At 36.3% G+C, this 25,726-nt stretch overlaps 1 protein-coding gene across 1 annotated transcript in view; it reads left to right on the top strand.

The window, feature by feature from the left end:
* KDM1B (lysine demethylase 1B) overlaps nt 1–25,726 on the top strand; it is a 27,470-nt gene extending 1,744 nt beyond the window's left edge. The window contains exons 3-22 of the mRNA XM_085051787.1: nt 1,134–1,236; nt 2,077–2,201; nt 4,017–4,106; nt 4,911–5,022; nt 5,719–5,835; nt 6,797–6,835; nt 7,935–8,139; nt 9,222–9,406; nt 10,306–10,482; nt 11,392–11,466; nt 12,016–12,153; nt 13,623–13,794; nt 14,607–14,734; nt 15,987–16,118; nt 16,509–16,583; nt 17,467–17,583; nt 18,404–18,529; nt 20,023–20,145; nt 22,113–22,265; nt 22,787–25,726. Of these exons, the coding sequence (XP_084907913.1) occupies nt 1,147–1,236; nt 2,077–2,201; nt 4,017–4,106; nt 4,911–5,022; nt 5,719–5,835; nt 6,797–6,835; nt 7,935–8,139; nt 9,222–9,406; nt 10,306–10,482; nt 11,392–11,466; nt 12,016–12,153; nt 13,623–13,794; nt 14,607–14,734; nt 15,987–16,118; nt 16,509–16,583; nt 17,467–17,583; nt 18,404–18,529; nt 20,023–20,145; nt 22,113–22,265; nt 22,787–22,870 (2,463 nt within the window). The 5' untranslated portion in view covers nt 1,134–1,146 and the 3' untranslated portion in view covers nt 22,871–25,726. The remainder of the gene's footprint in view (nt 1–1,133; nt 1,237–2,076; nt 2,202–4,016; nt 4,107–4,910; nt 5,023–5,718; nt 5,836–6,796; nt 6,836–7,934; nt 8,140–9,221; nt 9,407–10,305; nt 10,483–11,391; nt 11,467–12,015; nt 12,154–13,622; nt 13,795–14,606; nt 14,735–15,986; nt 16,119–16,508; nt 16,584–17,466; nt 17,584–18,403; nt 18,530–20,022; nt 20,146–22,112; nt 22,266–22,786) is intronic.

Raw genomic sequence — 25,726 nt, 5'->3', positions numbered from 1 at the left:
GGATCAGCTTAATATGAAATTTTGTAAAAATTCCCTCTCTCCTCCAGTTACCTTTACTTTTAGCAGGATTTCTGAACGAAGATTCTGTTGCCTTGTCCATTACTGACAGCTTGAATAAGAAAGTTGCAGCCTGAAACAGAATTGAGAAGTCTCAATCATATGTGTATATATACACACACGCATGCAAACACACACATGTATATAAAACCTCCCAAAAACATAGTTACAAACTGATCCCTTTTACAACAAGATAACATTCACAATGCAGTGCTATAGTACAAGGGGTTTATTTCCACTTCTTTTCTGTATGTGGTAGAGCACTCTTAGATTTACTTCTTCTTTTAGGCTCTCTTTATTTGTGCTTTAATCCCTGTGAAAAGAATGCTTTTGAAAATACAATTTTAAATATGCTTTCAATATTTCTGCATCATACTTTCTCACACGGAATGGTTTCCAGTTTACATGGTTAACTGTGGTTCATTCTGTTCTCCTACCAATGCAAAGGCAGCTACAGAGAACTCTTGTGCTATAACTCCTTTGTCTTATAGAATACTTAACAACAAACTTTGTAATACTCCAATCACTTATAACTGTGATGCAATGGCAGTCTAGACTTCAAATTCTGATGTATTGTCATAGAAAAGTGTGCAGGTCTTGGAACAGGCTGTTCATCTGGTATTAGACATCTCTTCAGTACACTGTTTGGAAAAGTGCTTTACAGTGCAAATCTCTTCCTGCCAATAAATCAGTGTTTAGCAGGACAAGTGTTACTCTGAGTGGTATTTGAATGCTTGCATCAGCATTGAGCTGATGTCTGTTCACTCTGCCAACCCAAATTCCAGTCCAGGTCTTCACGTAATGCAAATCAGATTATTGAAATCCAGGATATGCTGATCTGGAACAGCCTGTCAAGATGCACTCAGGGATCTAATCTTAACTACAAATTTAGATTAAAATAGTAGTATTGTTCCTTTCCCATAAGGCCTCATTCCCATTTTCCTCTGAAATTAACAGTCAGGCTGAACAGATTCTTACCTAGTTAACTCTGTCAAAAGTAGTATTGTGAGTGGCTGTGATTAGCTCTGCAAAGTCAAGCAATTTAAATTAATTAACTATTGCCTACTTTCTTTCAGATCTATCAATACAATGTCAACGGGAAGGGTACGAACAAAAAAAAAGGCATGTTCTTCAGATCAGTCTCCAGACAACCTTCCTGTGAGGAGTTCTGGAAGACAGGTATTTATATTAATTTTAAAATATGTGGGTTTGTATTTTGCTATTTTTTATTTTCTGTTGACATTTGTAAAGAAAATGGGCTTCATTGTGGGTAAGTTAGGTCTTAGAGTACTTATCCACAGAGAGGGAAAATAAGGTAATTCTGTGAATAAGCAGGTCAAGGGTCTCCTTTTGCAAACAATATTCAGTAAAGATAAATACTCAATATAACGTGTAAGTACTTAATGTGTTAAAAATACAGTCACAGATTTCTGTACAGTCAGACAAAGCTGTCTGCCAATCCAGACAGAGGCCTAAAACAACATAATACACAATACCTTTGAGGCCCAGAAGAGACATTTGGTATACAGTTTTGTATCCAAAAAAATGCTCTAAGCCTACCCTAATATTTTATTTGAGGCACAGATAGGATTGCAACTAATTAATATCAATAAGTATGCAAAGAGGACATTTTCTGAAGGAGAAATAGAATGAATGCATGAGGCCTGACTCATTAACACATGATGGAGCTTAAAATACTATTTAAACTCTAAGCTTTGCTTATATTTTCTTCAGTGGCATCAATTAGACTAAGGCAAGACATTTTTAGATTTAAATGATATTTCCAGTCTTACTGTGGGTTTGGTTTTTCTTTTTTTTGGTGGGTTTTTTTAGTAAAAAAAACTGACCTAATTTGACAGCTGTTCCATGCTGCAGCTATTTCACAATGGCTACAAAGATTTTCATTAGGATCATTTTAACTATGGGATGCCACTCACAAGCTGCAAAACTATCTGAATGCCACTATATAGAAGATGCATTTGTGTCATGTATAGTCAGATTCCAACTATTCTTTATTAGGTGAAGAAGAAAGCGGCTGAAGCAGCAGATGATGATGATGAAGCGTCAGAGAAGAAATATAGAAAGTGTGAAAAAGCTGGATGCACTGCAACATGTCCTGTTTGCTTTGCCAGTGCAGCTGAAAGGTTTGTTTCTTTTTATTTGCATTTTTCATGGACTTTCTAAATCTGCAGCTGAAGTTTAGGATTTTAACTATACTCTGAAAAATTGCCTAATTTCTAAATGTAGAGGGAGAAGTGAAAGATACTGCTAATAGGAATCTTAAGACACCAGGAAAATGTCACAAGTTATTCTTGTTGTGGATAACTTTCTCCTGTGCAAGTTGCTAATTCAGATACAGAATATCTTTGCAATGGGCTTATTTATGTTATTAATGTGTCCTCTGGAACCTGCCTTGCTTCTGTGAAAGTGAGAGCATATTAATGTAACCTGAGAAAGCTAAACTCGCTTTCAATATGGAAAATGAAATCGTCATTTACTGTAGAAAGTCTTTACCACTCTTTCATTGGAATGCTTTGCAGTGTGAGGTGAGATTCTAGCTTTGAAATTTTAGGTCTTAGAAGACACAGTCGTACTTATCTGAACTCCTTGTTCTCATACACTTTCTGCGCACTTTCACAAGTGCTTTTGCATTCTGACCCTGGTGGTTTTAAATGCATGATACTGGCAAGGTATATCTATAATAGATAACATGTTAGACCTCTTTATGAAGTAGGCACACTGTAGTTATGTAGCACTCCTCCCTCCCTGATAATTGAGACAAACTTTCCTTCTTTATAGCACTGAAAAATAAATAAAACTAATTAGATGCTTCATTTCATTATATCCATGGATTGTTCTTTGGTGGCAGGAAGTCAGTGTATTCTGGATGTTGTCATAGGGAAGCCAAGTGTTTTGGCAGTTGCCTGAGAGACTTGTCTGGGAAGTGAGCACCTGTGAGATCAGCATTGGTGATATTGCAGTTTTTATTTAGGAAACAATTCATACTGCTTACTCATCTTTTTGAATTGTTATTTTAATATTTTGATTTTCACTTTTCCCAGCCCCCAAGTACACACTTTTGACCTTATTTATTTGAGATGAGCTCATTTCATGGCTGTTTGAGTTAGTAGCTTAGGTCACTGATTTTTACTTTGTGCATTTATTTTGAACAATTTCATAGTTTAATGAGAGTTTTTGAAGTGAAGAATGACTGTTTTGTCTGATGAATATAATCTTTTTAATGAATATTTCTTTTTGAGAGTAATAAAAAACAACTGCCCAGAATGTGTAACTGCTTCCTTAGAGTTTTGTCTCACTGGGTTAAAATCACAAGTTGTTCAGGAAAAAAAAATAGACAACATCTGTTTTGTGTTCAGATTTGCCTTTATGGTTTTGTCAGTTGTTCTGGGGACAGAACATTGTAATGACTTATGAATCAAGTGATTACATGTACAAGAAAATGCTAATTTAAATGATCCCTCCCAACCCTGCATTAATATTGGAACAAAATGCAACAAAGTAAAGGAACTGTAAGTTCTTGTGGGGAGGGGCTTTGTCATCTTATACTGTTCACAAAATGCTTAATGTGTCACAGCACATATTCACTGTTTCATGTTCAGGAAATGCCTGCTTAAAGACAGGCTCAGTTGACCATTGTTAGAAGGAGGCTGCTGGAAGCCAGACCAACTATAAAACTGCACATTGTGTACACTTTGCCTCCTTTGCATCTGGTGTTGCTTCATTTGGAAACTGGAAATGTTTGAGGCAGTTGAAATGTCCTTATTGTTATGTGTATGGCTATAGTGCCTTGTGTAAGTTATCCTTCATGAATGTAACATAAAGCCCTGGCTTGTTCTGAATATTTTGTTCCCATTCTAGAATGTGCTACTGTCAATAGAAAGATTTTTTTTTTTCCCTAAATGTATTGTAAAACTATTTTTATGTCTCCTGCATTACAGATGTGCTAAAAATGGGTATACATCTAGATGGTATCATCTGTCCTGTGGGGAACACTTCTGCAATGAATGTTTTGACCACTATTACCGAAGGTAGATTTACCAATTGAGGTTGTGTCCTTTCAGAGCTTATTAAAATTTGGCAACTGTTACAACTGTTGAAATATCACGTGCATAAATGTAATACAAAGATTTATCCTCTGTGCTTGCTTTGGTCAGAGTGAAGCTTAGACATTGATGCTAAAACTGCAGGTGTTGTATGGACTAATAAACTTAAACAGGGCAGTGTGAACAAAACTGGTTGGTTTAGGCAGGGTTGTTTGTGTGTGCAATTGTTCTGAAGCTTTTGTCTTTTTTAAAAACAAAGTCAGAGAATTTTAAGTTATGAGAAGAGTTATGAGTAAATGTGTTTTCCTTTATAAAATTAATTCACTTTACACCGTGCATCTGGGAGACCTTGCCTCTCTAAAGCAGTACAATAAAAAGCCGTTAGAAATCAGTAAAGAGATTTAACTCCTGAGATTCAGTGACCATGAAGACTCTTGTCAGGCTGACAGAGTACTTTCAGCTCCAAGCTCCTTCCCATTTGAGTGGGAATTACATCCAGCTCTACCAAGACTTTTGTGTGCTTATATGCTCAGCAGTACCTATCATGCAGTCCAGGCCTTAGATACCAGGATGTGTGCTCATAGGCAAGAGGACATAGTGGTTAGGATGCAATTTATTGCTATCATAAGAACCACGACTCTCTCCTTTTAACAGCTAAAATACGGTACTCTCTACAGACTTATTTCTCTGTCCTTATATAAAATGTTTAATTTTAGAATAACTGCTATAGTTTGAAATGAACTAGATGTTAAATTTTCTGACTGCTTGCTGTTTCCTCTTTCTTCTTAGCCATAAAGATGGTTATGAGAAATACACTGCCTGGAAAAGGATTTGGACAAGTAATGGTAAAAGTGAGCCCAGTCCAAAAGCCTTTATGGCTGATCAACAGCTTCCTTACTGGGTAAGGTGAAAGGTGATTTATTTAATAGGAATGTGATATTCTGATGTGCTCCTGATATTCTGCTGTTCAAGCAGCAGGTCAGCTGAGTTTTTGTGTTTTTTTCCTCAGTATTAGAAGATTGTGGAAAAGCTCAAGATAAAAATTCTGATCAGCTACTCCCCTGTTGGAGACTTTCTCCACACCCCACAAAGACTAATCTTCTGTTACTTTTCAGTGAAGTAGCAGCTGTGTGATGTGTAGGTAGAATAAGATTTGTCAGGGAAAGTATGAGTGTGAAAGACTTTGAAATCAGATTTTGTATTTCCCTGGTAAAGAGAGCAGAAGAAAGATGGGAATTGAAGGAAGTTTGGCGGTGGTGGTATTTTGTTTTGAGTTTTTTTTGTTTTTTCTTTAAGTCGTGAAGGATGTGTTTTTGAAGTAATGCTTGCAAAGTCCACTGAAGACCATTGTAAAGGGCATTGAATTAATTTTGGCCTTAGGTTCTGTGCAGAAATCCAGTTTTGTAGGCTATGGGTACAAGATTTCTGTAGATCAAACACTCCTTATGACCTGATGATTACACAAGAACGTATCTAACAATTATATTTTGCAATGTTCTTGTGTCTTGCTTCTTTCTAATTGGTTATTTACGTTGCATTAATCTTACCTGTAATCAGACAGCAACAAGTAAAAACATGTTTGTTTTTTGACTTGTAGGTGCAGTGCACAAAGCCAGAATGTGGTAAATGGCGTCAGCTAACAAAGGAAATCCAGCTGACACCACAAATAGCAAAAACCTACAGATGTGGTATGAAACTGAACAATTCCACCAAGGTACCACACAACAGTTTTGCTCATATTAAAACTTAACAAGTTGGTATTTCTTGTTTGCAGAAATTAAGTTCTTCTTGTTTGCTGCTCAGTGTCTCTAATGTCAAAATGATAGTCTGATGGCCTGGACAGCTGCACAGTGACAGGTCTACATGCTGCTTGGACATTTTGTTTTCTGACAGGAAATGTCAAGAAAGAAGTATCTGAAATATCTTTGTTTGCACTATCAATTGTAAAATCCTTTAGCTGTGGGAAGGTTATCAGCATGAACAAAATAGACACACACCAAAATGCTCATTTCAGTTTTGTTTGGCCTTTCTTCATTATTGAGGAAAGCATTTCAAAAGCTCAATGAGCTTTTCTTAATTGTTATCAAGTCTGTCATGGAGCTTTACATTAAAAGTTTCAGCTTTGGCATGGAGATAACTCCTTGAATTTGAAAGAGTCCTTAAAGTGCCATAGAATCTATATGGCACTTACAACAGGAAACACGAAATAGTGACCACATAAAAAACCTGAAGGGTCAGCATTTAATTTTGAAACTCTGTGATAAAGATACTCTTAAATAAGAAATTCTCTTTTATAGTCTAGACTGAAAGAGTCCTTCTGGAAAAATGTGGGATATTTCTAGAATTTTTCTATAAAATTCTGTATTTTTTTCTTAATTTGTTTGTTTCAGTGTTCCACCCCATTTTATGGAATAGAATGTATATTTTAATGTCTGATCAGTAGAAACTAACTTAACAAATCAGAAACATTTTCTAGAGTGCTTTTGCTTTATGGTGTGTTGTGTTTTTAAACTACATTTTTTTTTTTTTAACAATTATGTCTATTACAGAAGGCTAACACTAAGCAATTTTTTTTTTAATTTAGAGGATTATGCCATAGAAAATTATTTTGCTTTATACTTAATTTTTTCCATACAGCTTAAGAATAGCTCTCATGCCATTCACTTTTTTTTCAGACAGAGGGCTCAGACCATTGTTCCATGCCTGAGGACTTGGTGAGTAGTGGCTGTTCGTCCTTATTTGTCCTAGAATATGAAAGCAATCTTAAAGCACAGCATATTTCTTTCCTTTTTTATTTTGGTTCTTTGGCCAATTATGTCAGTATTTATGCATTTTGCTCAGGAAACTGTCAAACACTATTTGCAACAGAGCCTAGGGCCTTTTACTTTCTCATCTTTTCTCCTCTTTTCCCTTACTATACCAAGTAGCTTTCAAGTGGTTCACGGTGTCCTTCAGTTGTGGCCTGTGACTCGAAGTTTACTTCTAATTCTCATTTTTGATCACGACAAATAGTATTCAGTTGCCAGTTTTCAAGTAAAATTCCCCATCCTAAAATTTCTATGTCTTTCAGGTACTTTCTATCTGTAGTCAAAGTAGTCTCCCTTTTTTGAAGACTGCAAGAGAGCACCTAAGCATGTTTTCTCCCTCCTAATACAAAATGTACACACAACATGTATGTTGGTGTTTCAAGGGGTTTGTGATCATGTCACCCTGCATTTCAGATTTCAAATAATCTTATGTTCAATAAGCCAACATTCACAAGTGTCCCTGAGGTACTTCTATCATAGGGAACATGTTCAACCTTATTGTTGACTCCTGTAGAAGCTTTGTGGTTTTGTTTCCCTAATACATGTTTGACTTGTATATTAAGGCTGATTCATTAGCGTTTCTTAGGGTTCTAGAAGGTCTTTGAAGGGGATAGCAGAATCTAAATTGATCAGTTAGTGCAGACTTTTCTAAATTCAGATTTCTGGATGCATAAGTGACTGTAAATGTTTATAAAGGGCCTGATAAGGGACAGATGTATTGTTATGGCATGTCTCATTTGTTTACTTTCCATGTGGTGTGGAGTTTGTGAAGTTTCAGCTCCATGTTTGAGGAAGAGGTCAATACTACAGGTTTTCTGTGTCAGGCTGAGGAAGGGGAAAGAGGGAGAGAAAATGTCCTTATGACTTGCAATTTTAAGATTGGTACTTTTAGTGCTTTTTGGTCTCAGTTTTGGAGGGAGGGGGGAAATTGGTTCATTTTCCAACATTTTTAAAGTACTGACATGTTCTCTTCTCCCCACTTTCCTTCACTTTTCCGCTTGGCCAGAGAGTTGCTGAAGTTTCAGACCATTGGTGGTACTCCATGCTCATACTCCCTCCTTTGCTGAAAGACAGTGTGGCAGCTCCCTTTCTAGCTGCATATTATCCAGACTGCGTGGGCATGAGTCCATCCTGTACCAGCACTAATCGGTTACCTGGTGAATCCAACCCTGTGAAGTTAGAGCACTCAAAGAGCATGCCTAATGTGACTGGTAAGGGCCATCTGCAGGGCTCTGTTGCTTAAATAGGTGTGATAAATGTTGTCTTATAACTGAGTTTATAAGGCACATAATTCTGATCCAGAGCACTGGTTCTGTTCTCAGCACTAATATACACTCTCTGTGTGACTGCCTCTGTAGTTTGATGTCATTTGCATGTTTGTAAGATAAAGGTAATACATTTCTTACAGCTTTTCTTTAGGGAGTAAGCACAGACTGCAGAGGCTTTTTGTGTATCACTGTCATTTGTGTATAGAAACCAGAAATTACCATGTGGGTACTTAAAGACTGTTAGCATTCTTAAGGAAATGAAGATTTATCAAAAAAACCCCAGGATTCTGCTAGTTTTGATACTGTGGATCTTTGTGGCTTTGAAGAAAATAAATTAATTTCTTAAGGCACTCAGATTCTGTTTAGGTTATTTTTTTTTTTGCTAATGACAGCCTGTGAGAACAGATCTGCAGAATAGGTCAGGTATAGAGAAAGGTAATTCAAGATTGTCATACTCATCTTGGAGAGTGCTTTGAGGAGATTTCAGCTTCTGTTTTGTCTTAGCAGGCTTTGTTCTCCTTCAGTGCTGAAAATACATCTGTTCATGTGTTCAACAGATGTTTATCTGCTTAACAGAAAACTTCATTACATAAAGCTACCAATACTGAACATGGAAGAGGATTAGTTATTACCCACTCTGAGCAGGATTGGGAGTTGAAGAGGAAAGGAGTTTAGAGTACAGCCTGAGTCTGTACAATAATGCTAGTCCTCAGAGTTGAATTTAGGTCCTACTCGTAGGACTCCTCATGGCATTGGAGTGCCATGAAACATTATTGTGTCTTTGATAAAACTTCAGCTCTGATAGGTCCAAGGTGTACCCATCAGGCAGTGGGACAATAATTAATGTACAGCCTAGAGGGCAGGGGAGAGGAGAGCAATATAAATGGAATCATTCTGGAGGTGCCTAGAGCCTGGAAAGCTTCCTTACTTGTTATCTGCGTGAGCTCAGTGGATCGTTTTGGAGGGAGAAGGATGTGATGAAGATGTGATGGAGTATGACTAATTCCTGGTGTGTCTTTATTCAGTTGCAGGCATGAACAAGTATTTCCAGCCTTTTTACCAGCCCAATGAATGTGGGAAAGCACTTTGTGTGAGGCCAGATGTCATGGAACTGGATGAGCTCTATGAGTTCCCAGAATATTCACGAGACCCTACCATGTACCTGGCATTGAGAAACTTGATTTTGGCTTTGTGGTACACAAACTGCAAGGTAAGAGATGGTGATAGTTAATTTGTTTGTTTAAAAATAATAGCGGCTTTTCTGGGATGTGGACTCACTTCTTGGATGTCTCCTTGTGCACCAGAAAAATTGCTCCCATGTTTCTGAAAATCCATTCTAAGATTGACTGGGGTTTTGGGGCGCTTGTTGGGGTTGAGAGTTTTTTGTTTGTTTTTTGTTTTGTTTGTTTGTTTGGTTTTTTGGGGTTTCTTTTTAGATTTAATGTATAGGAGCTTCTTCTGCAGTAAAACTCAAAAGTTTTTAAATTAATGAAACTCTACAGTTCCTGCCCAGCTATTAACTTTTTTAAGGGATGCTTGAACACATCTAAACAGTGTTTTTTAGGCGCTTTATGGTTTTTTTTAACCTGATTGTTGAACAGGGAAGTGATTGACTTTTTACTTAGGCTAACCCTATGGCACTGCCATCAACAGAACTGCTGAAATTTCACTTACCAAAGCTTCTGATATGGGTGTCTGTATTTATGTGAAGGTTTTGGATATTCATCTATTCTTTCCATGAAATGCCATTTTGGAATGGATTTTACTGGAATGCCATAGTGAGCAGTGCCACCATGTAGATTCATTTTGTAAGCAGGAATCCATTTCAGTACCATTCCTGTACTAATGGAGCACACCATGAATTTTGTGAAAGTCTCTTGTAGACTCATTTGGTTTTATTCCATGCTAATCTTGCTTAATATAAATTGTTACCTTACTACGTAAAGCTGGCTAACAAGAAATTTCCATTAAAATTCTTTTAAAATGCTCTCAGAAGCCTCAGCAAATTATTTTTTACCATATGATTTGCATTTTAAATATGATGTAAACATATGAAAAAATGGAATATTAGAAAACCAACAATTTTTATTCTTTCTTTCTCCTTTGCAGGAGGCTCTTACCCCTCAAAAATGTATTCATCATATCATTGTTCGGGGCCTTGTGCGGATTCGCTGTGTACAGGAAATGGAGAGGATCCTGTATTTTATGACAAGAAAAGGGCTAATTAATACAGGGATTTTGTCAGTCCGTCCTGACCAGTACCTTCTTCCTAAGGAATACCACAATGTAAGTTGCTGTAATAATCCCTACATTATTAGTGCTATCACTCTACATGTTGCATACAATAATTTTTTTGGTTCTAGATTTTTTTCTCATTTATATAAATGAATAGAATGATAGGTAAAATTACATCTAAAAGCTAACGTGAAAACATTTTACATTGTTCTCATATGCCTTCAACGGGTATGGAAACTACATACATAAGATTCCTCCCAAAAAAGATTTTTTCCCACTAAAATCTATAGAACTCATTCCCATGGATTTGTGCTTCCTATAACCTGTTCAGATGGATGGGAACTGTGTGAAAAATATACAGGTTCTGTGGCTTACTTCTATAATACATCTCTGCTTCTCTAGGTGAGGAAACTGCTATTTCATGTTGGTTTGCAAGAACTATGATTAAAAGGGAACATGTTTATGACTAGCAAGTTGTTAGATAGCACCCAAATGTTATTAAATTAATGTATCCCATAAAAGAATACCTCCTAGAAATGGTACATCATGTTTGCAAAGTGTATTTGTAGATGTTTTTCATTTATAAAACAGTTTTTAGTGGTCAACCCAATCTATGATTGAAACCTTCACAAGGTTAGTATGTTTCTTGTCTGATAATTTCAATTAGATTCCTACTTTGTTACTGATAACTTCAGCTCTTTCTGTTAAAAGAAACGGCGGCATCTTCTTTTGATGTTCTTGAAAGCTTTAACTATTTTCAAAGCTACCACTGATCTTTTTTCTATATTAAATGCAGTGTCATCTCTAAAAGTTATCACAGATTACTTGAGAGGATAAGAGAGCCTAGACTTCTGTAAGCTACAGACATTTTTTCCTTTAGCAAAAAGAAAAATGAGAGGGAAATGACAACTTCTATTTTATTTCTAACTATTTTTATTTAAATATTTTAATATTTTTTAGAAATCTGTCATTATTGTTGGTGCTGGTGCAGCAGGATTAGCAGCAGCCCGACAACTGCACAACTTTGGAATTAAGGTAAGAAGCTTTAGAGTACATTACTTGAAAAAATCAGACTTTCTCTGCTTTGAAAAGTTGTTAATCAAAAAGAAAAAGCCTACATTCTTGTTACAAACCCATATGTATATGGCATCCTAATTAATTTGTTGAATCTGGGATTTTACTGAGTAAATCTGCTGTATAAAAACAGCATTTATTTGTATCTAAAATTAAACAAAACATGCAGCATATATTTTGTTCTGACACTTCACCCAGATCATTGTATTTAATAGCCTGTAACATGCCTTAAACTCCAATTTTGAGATTTCCTGAGTAAGTCTTCAGCTTTTTTAAAAAGAAGGCTTATTTTTGTTAGGGTTGTTTCTAAAGTAAGTTATATTTTTATTTGTTTATCCCAAAGTGTAATCTTTCTAAGATGATTTAAATGCACAAATTAACTACAACTGTTAACATTGCTGGATTGCTCGGGGAGTTTTTTGTGTTTTCTATTGTCCTTTGCTCTGAAGTTGAACAGATATGTTTAATATAATTAAATCTTACAATTTATTAAGCTGCATTTTGCCACAGGTGATTGTCTTAGAAGCTAAAGACAGAATTGGTGGCCGAGTGTGGGACGATAAGACATTCACAGGAGTCACTGTTGGAAGAGGTGCACAAATCGTCAATGGATGTGTCAACAATCCAATGGCACTAATGTGTGAGCAAGTGGGTTCCTGCAGTGGTCATGATTATCACTAGTGAAAAGCTGTTGTTAAAGCCAGGCTTAGGTGGCTGGGTAAGGGTGGGTGTCCTTTTCTTGTGACATGATTAAAATCTTGTTCTGCATTGTAAATAAACTCCATGTTGCTATTACATCTTCTATAACAGCTGGGAACAGAGAAGGACTGTAGAATGGTTTCAGGCACATTGTGTATAGAAAAACAAGGTGGCTCCAGCTTCAGAACCATAAGAAATCACTTTTTTCCTCTTTTCTAAAGATAGCAACATAAAAAGTCCCCAGCAGACTTCCTCAGGGCTTAGAAAGGCTTTACTGTGGGAGGCTACTGCTTCTGTGATGGATTTGCCTTTGCTGCCTCTTGATATTTCTAGTTAAATTCTGCACAAGTTAAGATTAGCATGTCTAACAACTAAATTGCTACTGATGAAAACAATCAGCAGTTCAATTTCTTTAAAAATTGTCATTACTTGCTGGTTTGGTTTAGGTTTTTTTGAGACAGAAATCTGACTTTCTCCAAGTGGAACCTGAGTATCCATTTTGCTCAGAGACACATGCAAATCCAGCCCATGTAATATTAATTGTTTAGTGCCCTGTAGTGCCATGAAGAAATTCTAGTTTTTTTAAAAAAACATGCTTTATTTATGAGATGGGGAACAATGACTTCTGCATACACTTCAGATACTCATCCCTTTGTGATCATTTAATGTAATTTTTCATTGAAAGTACAACTGTACCTTAGGATCTGCAGTGGTGACCAACAGCCTAGAGAGATGTGAGGATACATGAAAAACACTGGAGTAACCTTAAGTAACAAGGCCCTAGGAACAAATTAGCACTATGTTTATGATGTTTTCTCAGGATTGACTCTGTAGAACACAAAAACATCTTTATTTGAATTTAGCTCTGTTGTGTTTTCAACACAGGCTGGAGAAGCAAAGCAAGTATTAGGTTTAATTCAAAGTATTTCTTTCTTTGCTTGGTTGTTAATAACATTGGTGGTAACTGGCAAGCAGTATCCTGTCAATTTCTGAATTCAGGGAACTGTTTGAGCCTCAGACACTAGAAAGGTATAGAAAGTAACTGATTTTAACAGTGACTTAGTAAATAAATTGAGGTAGAAGTAAAGGAGACTGGTTCATCATGTTTGATTATGAGACTCTACATTTCTGTACTAGCCCTTGCCTGACAGGAAAGTTGCAGAGGAGGTTTCTGTGAATCCCCAATAAATGACAGAATGGAAAAGTGGGAAAAAAACAATCTATGGACAATTAACAGATAGAAGGATTGCTGGTATTCCAGTTTGAAGAGAACAAGAGTTAATCTGACTAAAGTTGTCAACGTTTTTGAAATGGTATCACTTAAATGAGGCATTCACCTTGTGTTAAGTAACTCTGAGCAGGTTGGGTGCTGTAATTTTTCCATACTTAAAAAAGCAATAAAATGTCTTTTTCTTAAGCTTGGCATTAAAATGCACAAACTAGGGGAGAAATGTGACTTGATCCAGGAAGGTGGAAGGATAACAGATCCCACTATTGATAAACGTATGGACTTTCATTTCAATGCCATCCTAGATGTTGTCTCTGAGTGGAGAAAAGATAAAACCCAACATCAAGATGTTCCTCTTGGAGGTAAGTGAGAAATGTATTGCAAAGTGAAGATGTTGGCTGTGTTCATACAGTTCTATATTAAATTGGCTCTTACATCAGACATTTTTAAAAGTGTATGGCTGTCCATCTGACCTTAAAGCCAGTAGATATTTCTGATCTTGTATCTTGTTTTCATGAGGTAGCTTTTTCAGTATAACTAGTGTCACTAGCAGTTCAAAAGACTTGCTTCTGGCTGAAGCAGGCCATAGCTAGCCTTAGCTCTTATACTTTTGACTAAACTGCCTGAAAAAGAGCCTGATCAAAGCCTTCTGCTGGCAAGAATAGTCTTATCTCCATTGGTAACGCTTCCCACCACACTCACAGCTTGTAAACTCAACAGCAAAAAATAAACTTGCTCAGAAATGTCTGCCTCCCAAATCCCTTCAGCATGGATTCTGTAAGACAGAATTAGCAACGCCTGTGTTCTTCAATGAATCCTAGATCAAATTTCTCAGTTCCTTTGATTTTGTAAAAATGAATCAGGATTTATTTGCAAGGATTCTCCATTATCTTAAAACGTATTTTACCTCAAATATCTTGAACTATATATTGATGGTAGCTAAACAATTTCTCTCCTGTCTCACTCAGAAACCTATGAGTAAACAACAAAGTTGTACTTTATCACTAGAAAGATCTTGTGGTTTTGGGGGTTTTTTTCTCTGAGAAGAAAAACATCCTGGTACAAATTAGCAATAAGCTTGAAAATCTTGTGATCCAGCGAATAGTATGTTGAAATGCTCTATGACTTCCAATGAATTGTCATATATTCTTATTTGAAACATGTTCTTTCACAGAAAAAATACAAGAGATCTATAAAGCCTTTATTCAGGAGTCTGGTATCCAGTTCAGTGAGCTGGAAGAAAAAGTACTACAGTTCCATCTCAGTAATTTGGAATATGCCTGCGGCAGCAATCTCTCTCAGGTGAGTTTTGACAGCTGTGTTCTGAAGTTGTTGAGCTCCACAGAAAATAGGGTTGGAAATAATTCTGAGAAACCACCTGATCCACTCTATGGCCCTAGAGGAAGAGTCAGCTATCCCAACTATTCCTATACCCCTAGCCTGTTCTTTGAAAGCACGGAGACACTGCCTCCAGCAGTGCCTTATTTAATCTGATGGGAGCTCCTGACACGCTTCCAGTGAGATGTTCTTTAAGTAGAAGTTGAGAGTAGTTGGTTAGTAGAGAGCAGGGCATTTTGCTGAGATGCTGGGTGATATGATTCACATGTGAGTTACTCCTCCTCAGATGCTGAGTGTGACTTCTGCTTCTCAGTTCTGTAGTTAAAAACTGAGGTATTTATCTACCCTGCTATGCATCTCAAGAATAAATGCATTTAAGTGTGAAGTGTTCCAAATCTGAAGTGTTACAATCCCCTGATGGTGAGCCCCAGTTCACCACTCCTAGTTACTCTCTTGGCTACGTGGTACTTGGCTGCCCTCGCGACTTCAGTTTTAACCAAGCAGCTTCAGGAAATACCAAAGTGTCGTTGTTTGCAGTGCATGATTTACTCAGTCCCATTGTTACATTTAAAAACAAGTAGTGTCAATTTTACTTTGGCAGCAGGACAGCTGACTGATACATGCAGATGCATAAATCTGAACTGAGCAGTGCACAAAAACATGACAGAAGTCTGCAAGACAGTGCTGTACCAGTCAGTGGAAAACATCTTGATATGGCAAGTTTTTATATTCCATGAGCACCTGGGGAAATAAAAAAGATGCAAAAATCTGTCTTCAATTCCAGAAAAATTTCATTGAGGTTTTTTTTTTTTAATCTTATTTTCCCCTTTGGGAAGTAAGGTATTTCCATTTTCATATGAAATCTTAAGTCTGTAAAATTACTTTGCTAGATATGAACAACTGAAATAAATATGCTACAATTCACCTGGATTTTTGTACTAATTTGCTTGTTTTCTCTACCAAGCATAAACATAAATTCCCTGCTAGTGACCAACCCACGTTATGACTTTTCTTAATCCAGAAATTGTTATGTTACGTAGTAGCATTAGGTAAAATAAGCATTTTGATTTTGTCAGCATTGCCATAAATTCTGGTGATACACTTTTTTTTTCCAGTTGCAAAAGGGACTAGGGTGGCTTCTTCTAAACTGTGGAACTTTTCATAGTACCCATGTCCCCTCCCTCACCAGTAGAAACAGCCATGTTTCTGTCCACAGGTATCTGCACGCTCATGGGACCACAATGAATTTTTTGCCCAGTTTGCTGGAGATCACACTCTTCTAACTGTGGGATATTCAACTGTGATTGATAAGTTGGCAGAAGGGTTGGACATCCAGCTGAATTATCCAGTGAGTCTGGAAAACGTTGATGCAGTGCCTGTCTTGGATTGCTTTGAAACACCCAGTCATATGTTTATATTCTTCGGGACCAGGCAAATCTGTGCCTGTGATTGTTTCAATTTGTCTTTAAAAAACGCAAGAGGACAATTTCAGCATTTCTGAAATTCTCTTTGAGGACTGTCAGTACTTACGTATTATTATATGATCGTACATGTTGCAATCATGAGGATTTTTCTTTTTCAGCTTCATGGAGCCTATTTTTTGTCTTTCAGGATTTCTCTGAAAATTTGTGTTCTTCACTTCCTAGTTTGCACACTGGTGCTATATTAGCTATTCTTGGTGGAATTTGCACTGCATATGTACATTTGTAGCACAGTCTTTCAATTTGTCTTTCAATAGGTACAGAGTATTGACTATTCTGGTGAAGAAGTGCAGGTCACTACTGCAGATGGAACAGTGTGGACAACACAAAAGGTACCAAGTATGCTTCAAGACTAAGAATTTTAGAGAACCCACAGTACATATCTTTTTTGTCTTTTTTTTTTTTCTCTCAGAAGACTATTTAGTCCAATTTCTCCCCATTCAAAGAATAATACTTATGTATTTTGGTGGCCTGTATTTGGATGTCCTAGAACCTAATTTTTAGTGAGCATGCTTGAGATTTGATTATGAGTTGATTTGAAGAACTAAGGACTATAAAGGGTAGTACTACAAATGTTAAGCAAATAGGTTTTTATATGGTCTTCGAAGTGACATGTATGTTACCTAGTTCCATTCCTTGCTCAGCTTTACCCCATTTAGCAAGTGTATCTGCCCTGTTAAAATTTCCAGGATTTGGCGACCCCTATTTTTCAGTCTCTCTTGTTCCCTGTATCCCCATCTTCTTCATGCTGATTAATTTAGCTTTTAGTAATTTTTAAAATGATAAACTTGATAAAGATTGGATTGATATCGACACTGTTACTGAGCACATTTTAAAGAGAAGGGATCTCTGAAGGAATTAAAACCAACCCCCAGACCATCTGTCTCTCCTTTCAAAAAAACAGTTTTGTTAATCTGACAGCCATTGACTGTCATTTACAGGAAGTATTAGTAGCACAGTTAGCCACTGTGATACAAGCAATTCAACAGACTATGACTTAAAAATAGTGAACTTTGGCATCTGTTCTCACCTGAATGTAAGACATGTGTTTCCCATTAATGGGAACTAAAACCAGAGACTAACTAGAAATGTCTGGTGTGTTATTATGCTGTATCCTGCAAGAATAATCCAAGATAGCCAGGATGATGCTTTGAGACTTAAGTGCAATATTCACGTTTTTCTACTGTTGTGATTGATTGTAGCTATTTCTTTCAGGTATTAGTGACTGTACCACTGGCTCTTCTTCAGAAAAACGCCATTCAGTTTAATCCTCCACTGTCAGAAAAAAAAATTAAAGCCATTTACAGTTTGGGAGCGGGAGTCATTGAGAAAGTAAGCGATTTCATATTGTTTTCGATTTTCTTTTCATAGAAACATTGGCTGTTTTGTGCCTGTTGCTTTTGCAGGATATTTCTCAGGATTTATGATGCATTTTTACTTGTAGACCGTATCCCAGGAGAGCAAAATGTGATCAGGGATCACGTGTATTTCTGTTTCTTAGATTTCTCAATTTAATAGCATTTTAAAAGAAACTGTTTGCAGAATAATTTCATGACTTAAACATTTTGTTCCTAAGTTTGAGCAAGGCTTCATGATGGTCCTGGATCTTTCAGAATTCCAATAATGTGTTTATTTCAGGTAATTTTAACCTAATAAATTCATAAGCTATTTGCAAAGAACACTGAAAGTTGTGTATTTGCCCAGTGTAAAATCTCCTACTCTTTCCCTATACAAAAACAAAGCCTCTCCTGAAAAGCAAGATGTGTGCTTAGAACATAACAGTAACAAAGTAATGCCAGAAACAGCATTACAACAATGTTGAAATTTAAAGACAAGATTATGAAACTGCAAATACAGGATGGAGACCACTTAAGTTCTACATTAGGTTTGAAAAAAAATCTGCTGTATTTCTTGAGCATTTTACATAATTATTTCTATTGTGGATTTGATACTCTGTGCATTTGCAATTTATGAGATTGGCTTTTTTCTTTGCCGATCCCTCTTGGAGGCCAGGCCCATATATTCTCTGTTGAGACCCAGTCATAGAACTGTGTATCAACAGGAAAAAGAATTAGAAGAGCATATGCAATATCCTATAATGAGTTTTGTGGAACGAAATACTTAAATTCCGTTTTTCTCTATCTCTCTCTAGATTGCCTTGCAGTTTCCATATAGATTTTGGGACAGTAAAATTCAAGGAGCTGATTTTTTTGGTCATGTTCCACCCAATTCCAGCCAACGTGGTCTCTTTAGTGTATTCTATGACATGGATCCAGAGGTATGATATGCCAGCTGTATTTTCTCTTGCCCCTTCATAAATTCAGTTTGGAATCTAGGTGCAGTAATTACTGAACAACAAAATTTTTCTTCCCCCACATCTGCAACTATTAAAAGTAGTGTAAGCAGTGTTATTTATCAAGAAAAAGCTGATCAATATTTTGTTGTAATAAATGGGAATATTTTCCATTGTTTGGATACAGCACAATATACAAGCAAGTACACTCTAACTCTACTGAATACAAGCCTTACTGAAAACAAGCCTTAAGGTATTACTACAATAGTAATACCTTACTATAGACCTACTAATGTGGGAAGAAAGCTACTAGTCACTTCTAGTTTAGGACTTCTGTTCCCTTATTAAATCAGCTAAAAATCCTGTTAAAAAGATCATGCTGGCTGACTTACTGGCTTGCAGTAGTCTGAATAACAATGTGGAATAGCAGAAGAAAAGACAAACACCAAGTTCTGCATGAAACAGAGACCTGCAGGGTCAGTCTCAAACTCATGAATTTCAAAGCAAATTCAAACCAGTGGACTGACATCATGTTTCTCTTTCCTGCCAGTTGCAAGCAGACACATTACAGATTTATATTATACCTCTTCATACTTTTACAACAACTGCTTCTTACTACTTGGCAGCAATTAAAAGGCCATTTTGTAACCTGATGTCTTACTCCAAAATGAAATCGTCCTGTGAAGTTTGTGCTCTGTTACTACCTGATTTGTACCCATATACCACTTTGCTTAAAGGAGTTCTCTCCAGTACTCTTAAGCTCATGCTACAAGAGCTTCAGTGTGCTGGTGCTGTCCAGAGACCCTACATGTAATTCTTAATTTGCTTGATAGCTATTCTCTGCTAGTTATCAAATTTATTAACAGAAGAATTACTGCCTTATATAAACAATAGAGGCAGTTCTTTAAAGGCACTGAGAACCTGTGTGCTCTTCCCTACTCACCACTTCACCTCTAAAACTTCTGCATATAACAGATGTCTTGAAGTGGAAGGAAATATCAGTAGACACAACCTTTCATTTCTTGGTCCAAAATCTGCTGGTAAAAACCTAGTACTGGTCTAATCAAAACCATATCTAACTAGTATTTAAATAGACTCCCTCTGTCACCACCTTTTGAAAATGGAGTACAGCTGAGGTGAAACTTTGGCACAGAACTGAAGCTTAAGAGGGTGCACAAAGAATAACACTATCAATGTAATTTTTTTTTTTTTATAGCCTTTAAGTAGGTAGATAGGAAGTTTTCACTGAATTAAGCAAGTTGTAAAAAGGGCTGACTGCAACAGATCTGTTAACAAGATATCAGAAGATGCAACAATTTGGGCATAAATACTGTAGAATATGCATCCTTCATTCCAAGGAATCAAACCCATTTTTTTCTAGAACAATAGTTGCCTTGCAGCTGAAAATATCTTTGCAATACCAATTAAAAGAGACTTTTAATTAAATACTTAATAACTTAAAAAGGTCTTGTTTTTAGAACAAAGAAAGCATTTTAATGTCAGTGGTCACTGGCGATGCTGTGACAACCATTAAGAATTTAGATGATCAACAAGTACTGCAACAGTGTATGACTGTACTCCGAGAGCTGTTTAAGGAGCAGGTAAGAGAAGCCTGTTTTATTAAGAGATTAATCAACTTGTCACCAGAATAAAGCTTTCATATGTACTGCTTCATGATGTATAGGCAAACCTTTGACGTTTAAAACGTTCAATTTTTCTTTCCTTGTCAGTTTCAGGGAATAGGTTTTCTTTGAGACTACTAAAATTGCAGTTTTTTGTCTTTTGTGTGAAAAATCTATATAGAAATATCTTAGATGTCTACTGAAGGACAGTAGTAATTAACTGAAAAATAGAAATGAACTATCATCCTTTGAAGTGCTTTAAAAAAGCAAAATTAAAAGCTGTACTTTGGACATGTAACACAAAACATACTTAATTGTCACTTTTTCTTCTAGTCATCACCACTTCTAATACATGGTAAGATCTTTAAGCTAGATGAATTTTACTGATTTCTGCCTTCCCCCCTCCCAAGGCAACTGAAATTACAACACCCCCAATCCAGTCCAGTCCAATCCAATCCAATCCAATCCAATCCAATCCAATCCAATCCAATCCATTTCTCTTCTACTAACTAACAACCCTTTCTCAGCTGTCTTGGTATGGAGGTACAAAATGATCTAGCAAGGGCTCTACATCCTGTTTGTAAAAAAGACACTAGATAAAAATTTCTACCTTTTTTCCTTCCCCCAGATCAACATTAGGATAAAAACTAGTAGAAAAATCAGAGAAATCTGGGGCAAGCAGATCACTATCACTTAGCAATGTTATTTGCATTCCACTCTAGAGACACTAATGCCTCAATTAATTTACTTACAGCAGTTAGATCCCCGGGAATGATTGTGTTAATAATGTTCAGGGGTGATCTCAAGTTTTACTTATGGTTCAAATGTTAGGATTATATATCTTGGAAGAACTTCAGTATCTGAAAACTCAACTATTCCTAGAAACATACTTTTGGTAATGGCTTTATTGTTATTAGAACCACATGCAATGGAAGTTCACATACCTGTATTTTGATCTCATGAAAATGTAGCAAATGGGTCTTTGGCTTCAGTGCCACTCACTCTGGTCCAGAAGGGTGATTTTCATGGCTGTCTCTATGGTTTACAGTAGTTGTGAACTTCAGTCACCTGAGAACAATGCAGCAGGATTTTTAAAGACAAGATAGCTTCTGGGGTGTACAGAGCTACTTGTGGGACGTTCACACAACTTTTCATACTTGGCTGGTCATTGTCTTGATCGCTCGAGTTTTAGTCCCTCATGTGCTGCCAAATTGGAGCAGTCTATTTGTTGATTCCAGACACTGTGCAAGAGGCAACCAGAGCTGCTTCTGTTTACTTGCCACGAGCTCCTCCAGAGTAAGACAGAGCTGTTGTTGACTAAGCCTTCATCCAAGTGTTACGCAGGCTCTTTTTGGCAGAATTCTGTGGAATTTGCACACTGCAGTGTGACAAAGAATACAGAGTATTGCTGTCATGGTTCAGCCAGACTGACTTGCTGGTTTTTGTTTTCTCCCTGAACCTAGTTTTCAAGACAGCTCATTTTCTGATCTTAGATAAGTAATCTTGTTTCTCCTTTGGAATAAAATTATCTCCAGAGTGAAAATTTAATTTTGAGATTTAACAAGCTAGACGTAGCAAGCATTATGCCTAACCAAGAAAAAAATTGCTTACATTATACATACGAACATGTATTTGTTTACAAGAGTACATATGTATGTATTTTGAGGAAAATTTTTTTCTTGTGTACTTTTAGGTGTATTACAATATGCATATTTGTTGCATTCAGAATAGTGTAGCTGTGATGTTTCAGGCATCAGGCAAGTGTAGGAAACAGAATTATCTTTGTGGTTACTACTATAATAAAAAACATAGGAATTTAATTCCAGAATGCAATCTCTATCTTAATAATACTATATACTCTAATGACTACAGGAAACTGTTTGAGAAAAAGGTGTGCAATTCCAAACTTTTCTTTGCAGTGTTTAACTTCTACTTTGATTATGCAGGAGGTCCCTGACCCAGTGAAGTTTTTTGTTACTCAATGGAGCAATGACCCTTGGCTGCAGATGGCGTACAGTTTTGTGAAAACAGGGGGCAGTGGCGAAGCTTACGACATTATAGCTGAAGACATACAAGGAAAAGTTTTTTTTGCTGGTGAGGTTAGTATCTTTGTTGAGTTACTGGGAGCAGTTTCTTAAGGAAGGTCATCTTTTGCTAACCAACACCATTAACCTAGAGGTAGTATATAAATATGCTGTTACATAAATGCGCAAATGATTCTTCCCATACAACCCTCTCTATTCATATTATTACTGGACATGGGAAGTCTGCCAAATATTTCAGGTCAGGAGTAAAATGCATTTTTAGTCAAATTGTCTGTTACTCTACTTGGGTAACATAACAAGTGACGGTGTTAGGTGCATTCTCTACTGGAGCAGGACTTAACCTGCCCCACCAAAGTGCAGATAAGCAGAACAGACTGCTACTTTTGTTGGTGACTTGCTTGCAAATATTTAAGTTGCTAAAAATCTTGAGTGTTTCCTTTGATGTTATTTCAAAGGAGGTTTCCATGACTTTTAAAAATGTAGGTATATGCTTAAAGAAAACTGATTTTATAAACTAAAATTCCGTAGTATTAGTTTTAGAAACAATTGAATTTTTTTTCTTTTTTTTAATACAGGCCACAAATAGGCACTTTCCTCAGACCGTTACAGGAGCTTACTTGAGTGGTGTTCGAGAAGCGAGCAAAATAGCAGCATTTTAAGTACCAAAAATTTGTGTTTATAGATATATTTTTAATTGATTTCTGTGGGTAAAACTATCTTCAAGTTTCCTATTGCTACCTTTTTCCTACATGGTACTTGAATAGTATATGGTACCTGAAGATAAAATCTTCATCTTCCTTTTCCTCTTTCTCCCTCACCCCATTTTTAAGCCCTGATGATCCATATTGCTGGGGGCTTTTTTCCAGCTAAGGTATTACTAGCAGGAGTGACATTGGAAATGTTGGCCACAGCTTAACTAAGAGAATTTTTGACAAAAGTCCTCTTCTGTATGGCTTAAGTCATGCTATTGTGAACCTTCATTTCAGAAGGTTAGATTAAAACAAGACTAAGTTAACATACAGCATTAAAAATGCTGGCAGTTAGTAATGATATGGGAATTTTCCACTAACTGTACTTCTCAGGTTGATTATGCTCACAGGAGTTCAAACTCGCTTCCAAGAGCCTGAACAGCCTAGAAAATTTCTAGGATTAATGTAGGAAGGAACTCTACTTTCATGTTTCCAACTTGCAATCAATAAACTTTTCTATAATATCTTTTCATATTCTTAGTTGCCACTAAGTGGGCTTTGGGATATGAAGTTTGTTCCTTTAAATAAGAGAGCTGGAACAGTTTACAGTGCAATCATAGAAAGGTTAGTGTAGCTAATCAAAACTTGAAAAATTAACTTTTGCATTATTTTTAAAAACTTTGAAATATTATCTCTGCTACTTAATCAGAGAAATTCTTGTTACAATAATAGGCTAAGGGTTTAGATTTGCTCACTGCTTCTGGTCATGTAGAAACAGGACAGCTTAAAAATACTATATTCCTATGATTATTTTGAAAACAAATACCCAGATTCATTTGGGCTGAGTAGAGGCAATATCTACTGATGTGACTGTACAGTGGGAGTTGCAGGACTGTAAGTTCCTAATAGCTCGTTCAATTTTATATTAAAAAATAAGTGAAGATGAATGAGGAAAAATATTAACACTCTTATGAAGGGCTGAAACAAGGTGGCTTGCACTTTGACTTGAATTTTTTTTTTCTTTTATTATGAAAGCATTATTAAAAACAGCTTGAGAGAGTAATTCAGTAAGGGCTAGACATCCATTGAGTAGCTTTTCCATGGGACAAGGAAGAAAATATTTTTCAACAGAAATAAGAGAGATGCAATTGGGATATCTGCTGTAATACTGTTCCACTATATTGGTATTAATAAAAAAAAATAAAAATCCACTTTTAGACTCTCCCCCCACACCTTCTCTATAACTTGGCTGCATAGACATCATGATTCCTGAAATAAGTGTAAGCACTTATGCTATCCTGCCCCATTCTCATGCTTTTCTCTTTTATTAATACCTTCATTTAAGAATGTCACAAGCAAACATTTCTGACTAACAGTGCTTATTTCCTTAAAGTTGCATCCTTGGAAATAAGGTTGCCTGTTGTTTAAGAAAAATCATAGAATGTTAAGGGGTTGGAATAGACCTTAACAATTGTCTAGTCTCAACCCCCTCCCATAGGTAGGGACACCTCACACTAGACCAGGTTGCTCCAGGCCTTATCCAACCTGGCTTTGAACACTGCCAGGGTCCTACTGAATAAATGCAATTCTTCTTTTCAAATATGTAATATTTTGTTTTTAGAGTAGTAAAGTGTTTGTTTTAGAATTCAAAAACCCTTTATTTAATCTCTAATTTACAAAGTGAAGATGCTTATATAACTAGATGTTTTTCAGATATATATTCTGTTCTGCTTCTTAAAGATGAGCTATATGGACTAATAGGAAGAATATAACTGTTCATCATTTTCTGGACACAAATGCTGGTATATACAGTTTTAAAGTTTTTCCAATTATTAAATTACAATTTAAAGGCTCTAAGAAGCAAGGCAAAGCCTTCTGATGATGAAAGATAATCAGGACATCAAATTTTGCTTTTGGCAGTCATTTGCACTTTGATAATTTCATACATTACAGGCCAACTAATGGCATAACTAGGAAAGATTGAGAGCTAGGTATGTTTGAGTTTCAAGTTTCTTTCCCACTTTATCATATATGACAAATTATTAGGAGAGGAGCTTCTGGTAATGGGAAAACTACTTATTACTACAAGCCCAAAACATTACGTTAAATGGTTGCTTCAGCTGATCTTGCTTAAAAACTTCAGTCAGCTTCGTAACATATACAAACATGTCACATTTCAGATAGGAATGGTCTGGCAGGTTTAGCTCAGGATCCATTTCTCCAGTCCAAAGTTTGCATGAACATGCTTGATGTCATCCTGTTAATTTGTACTTGGGGTTTTCAGTCTACCTATGACTTTGCAGGTAGATAAAGCTGTATTCTAGAGAAGAGAGATGGACATGAAGAAATACTATCACATTTGATTGTAGATGATGCACACTTACAGCATTAGAAAAACTGATAACAAATGATAAATTTACCAATGTCCTAGTCTATTAATTATTTGTATATTGTTTTGGTGCCAGGGCACTTAAACTGTGTTGTGCTGCACTGAAGTGTGAGGAGTAAATGAAATAAGTATGTTCCATTTTAATTTACATTCATTTGAAATATATAAGAACATCAGGCTGGTTCTGACACTTCATTCTTTAATGTTGCCCAAAATTTTTTTAGTATCTATGTTAAATTTTATTTCAAGCATGTATGTATTTCTTCTTTTGTGTTTAATTTATTCCCTCAAATAAAGAACTGGGGAATGTTTTCTTTGAGTAGGTTTGTTTAAATGTTATTAAAGAGATTTGAATGCAGAGCATGATCTGTTACACTTCAATTCTTCTGTGTGACTATGTTATGGCAGCAGAATAAAACTGGAAAGTATCCATGGGA

The sequence above is a fragment of the Lichenostomus cassidix genome, chromosome 2 (assembly GCF_008360975.1).
Source record: "Lichenostomus cassidix isolate B80296 chromosome 2, HeHo_3.0, whole genome shotgun sequence".
In the NCBI taxonomy this organism is placed as follows: domain Eukaryota; kingdom Metazoa; phylum Chordata; class Aves; order Passeriformes; family Meliphagidae; genus Lichenostomus; species Lichenostomus cassidix.
This window is presented reverse-complemented; position numbering and strand designations above follow the sequence as displayed.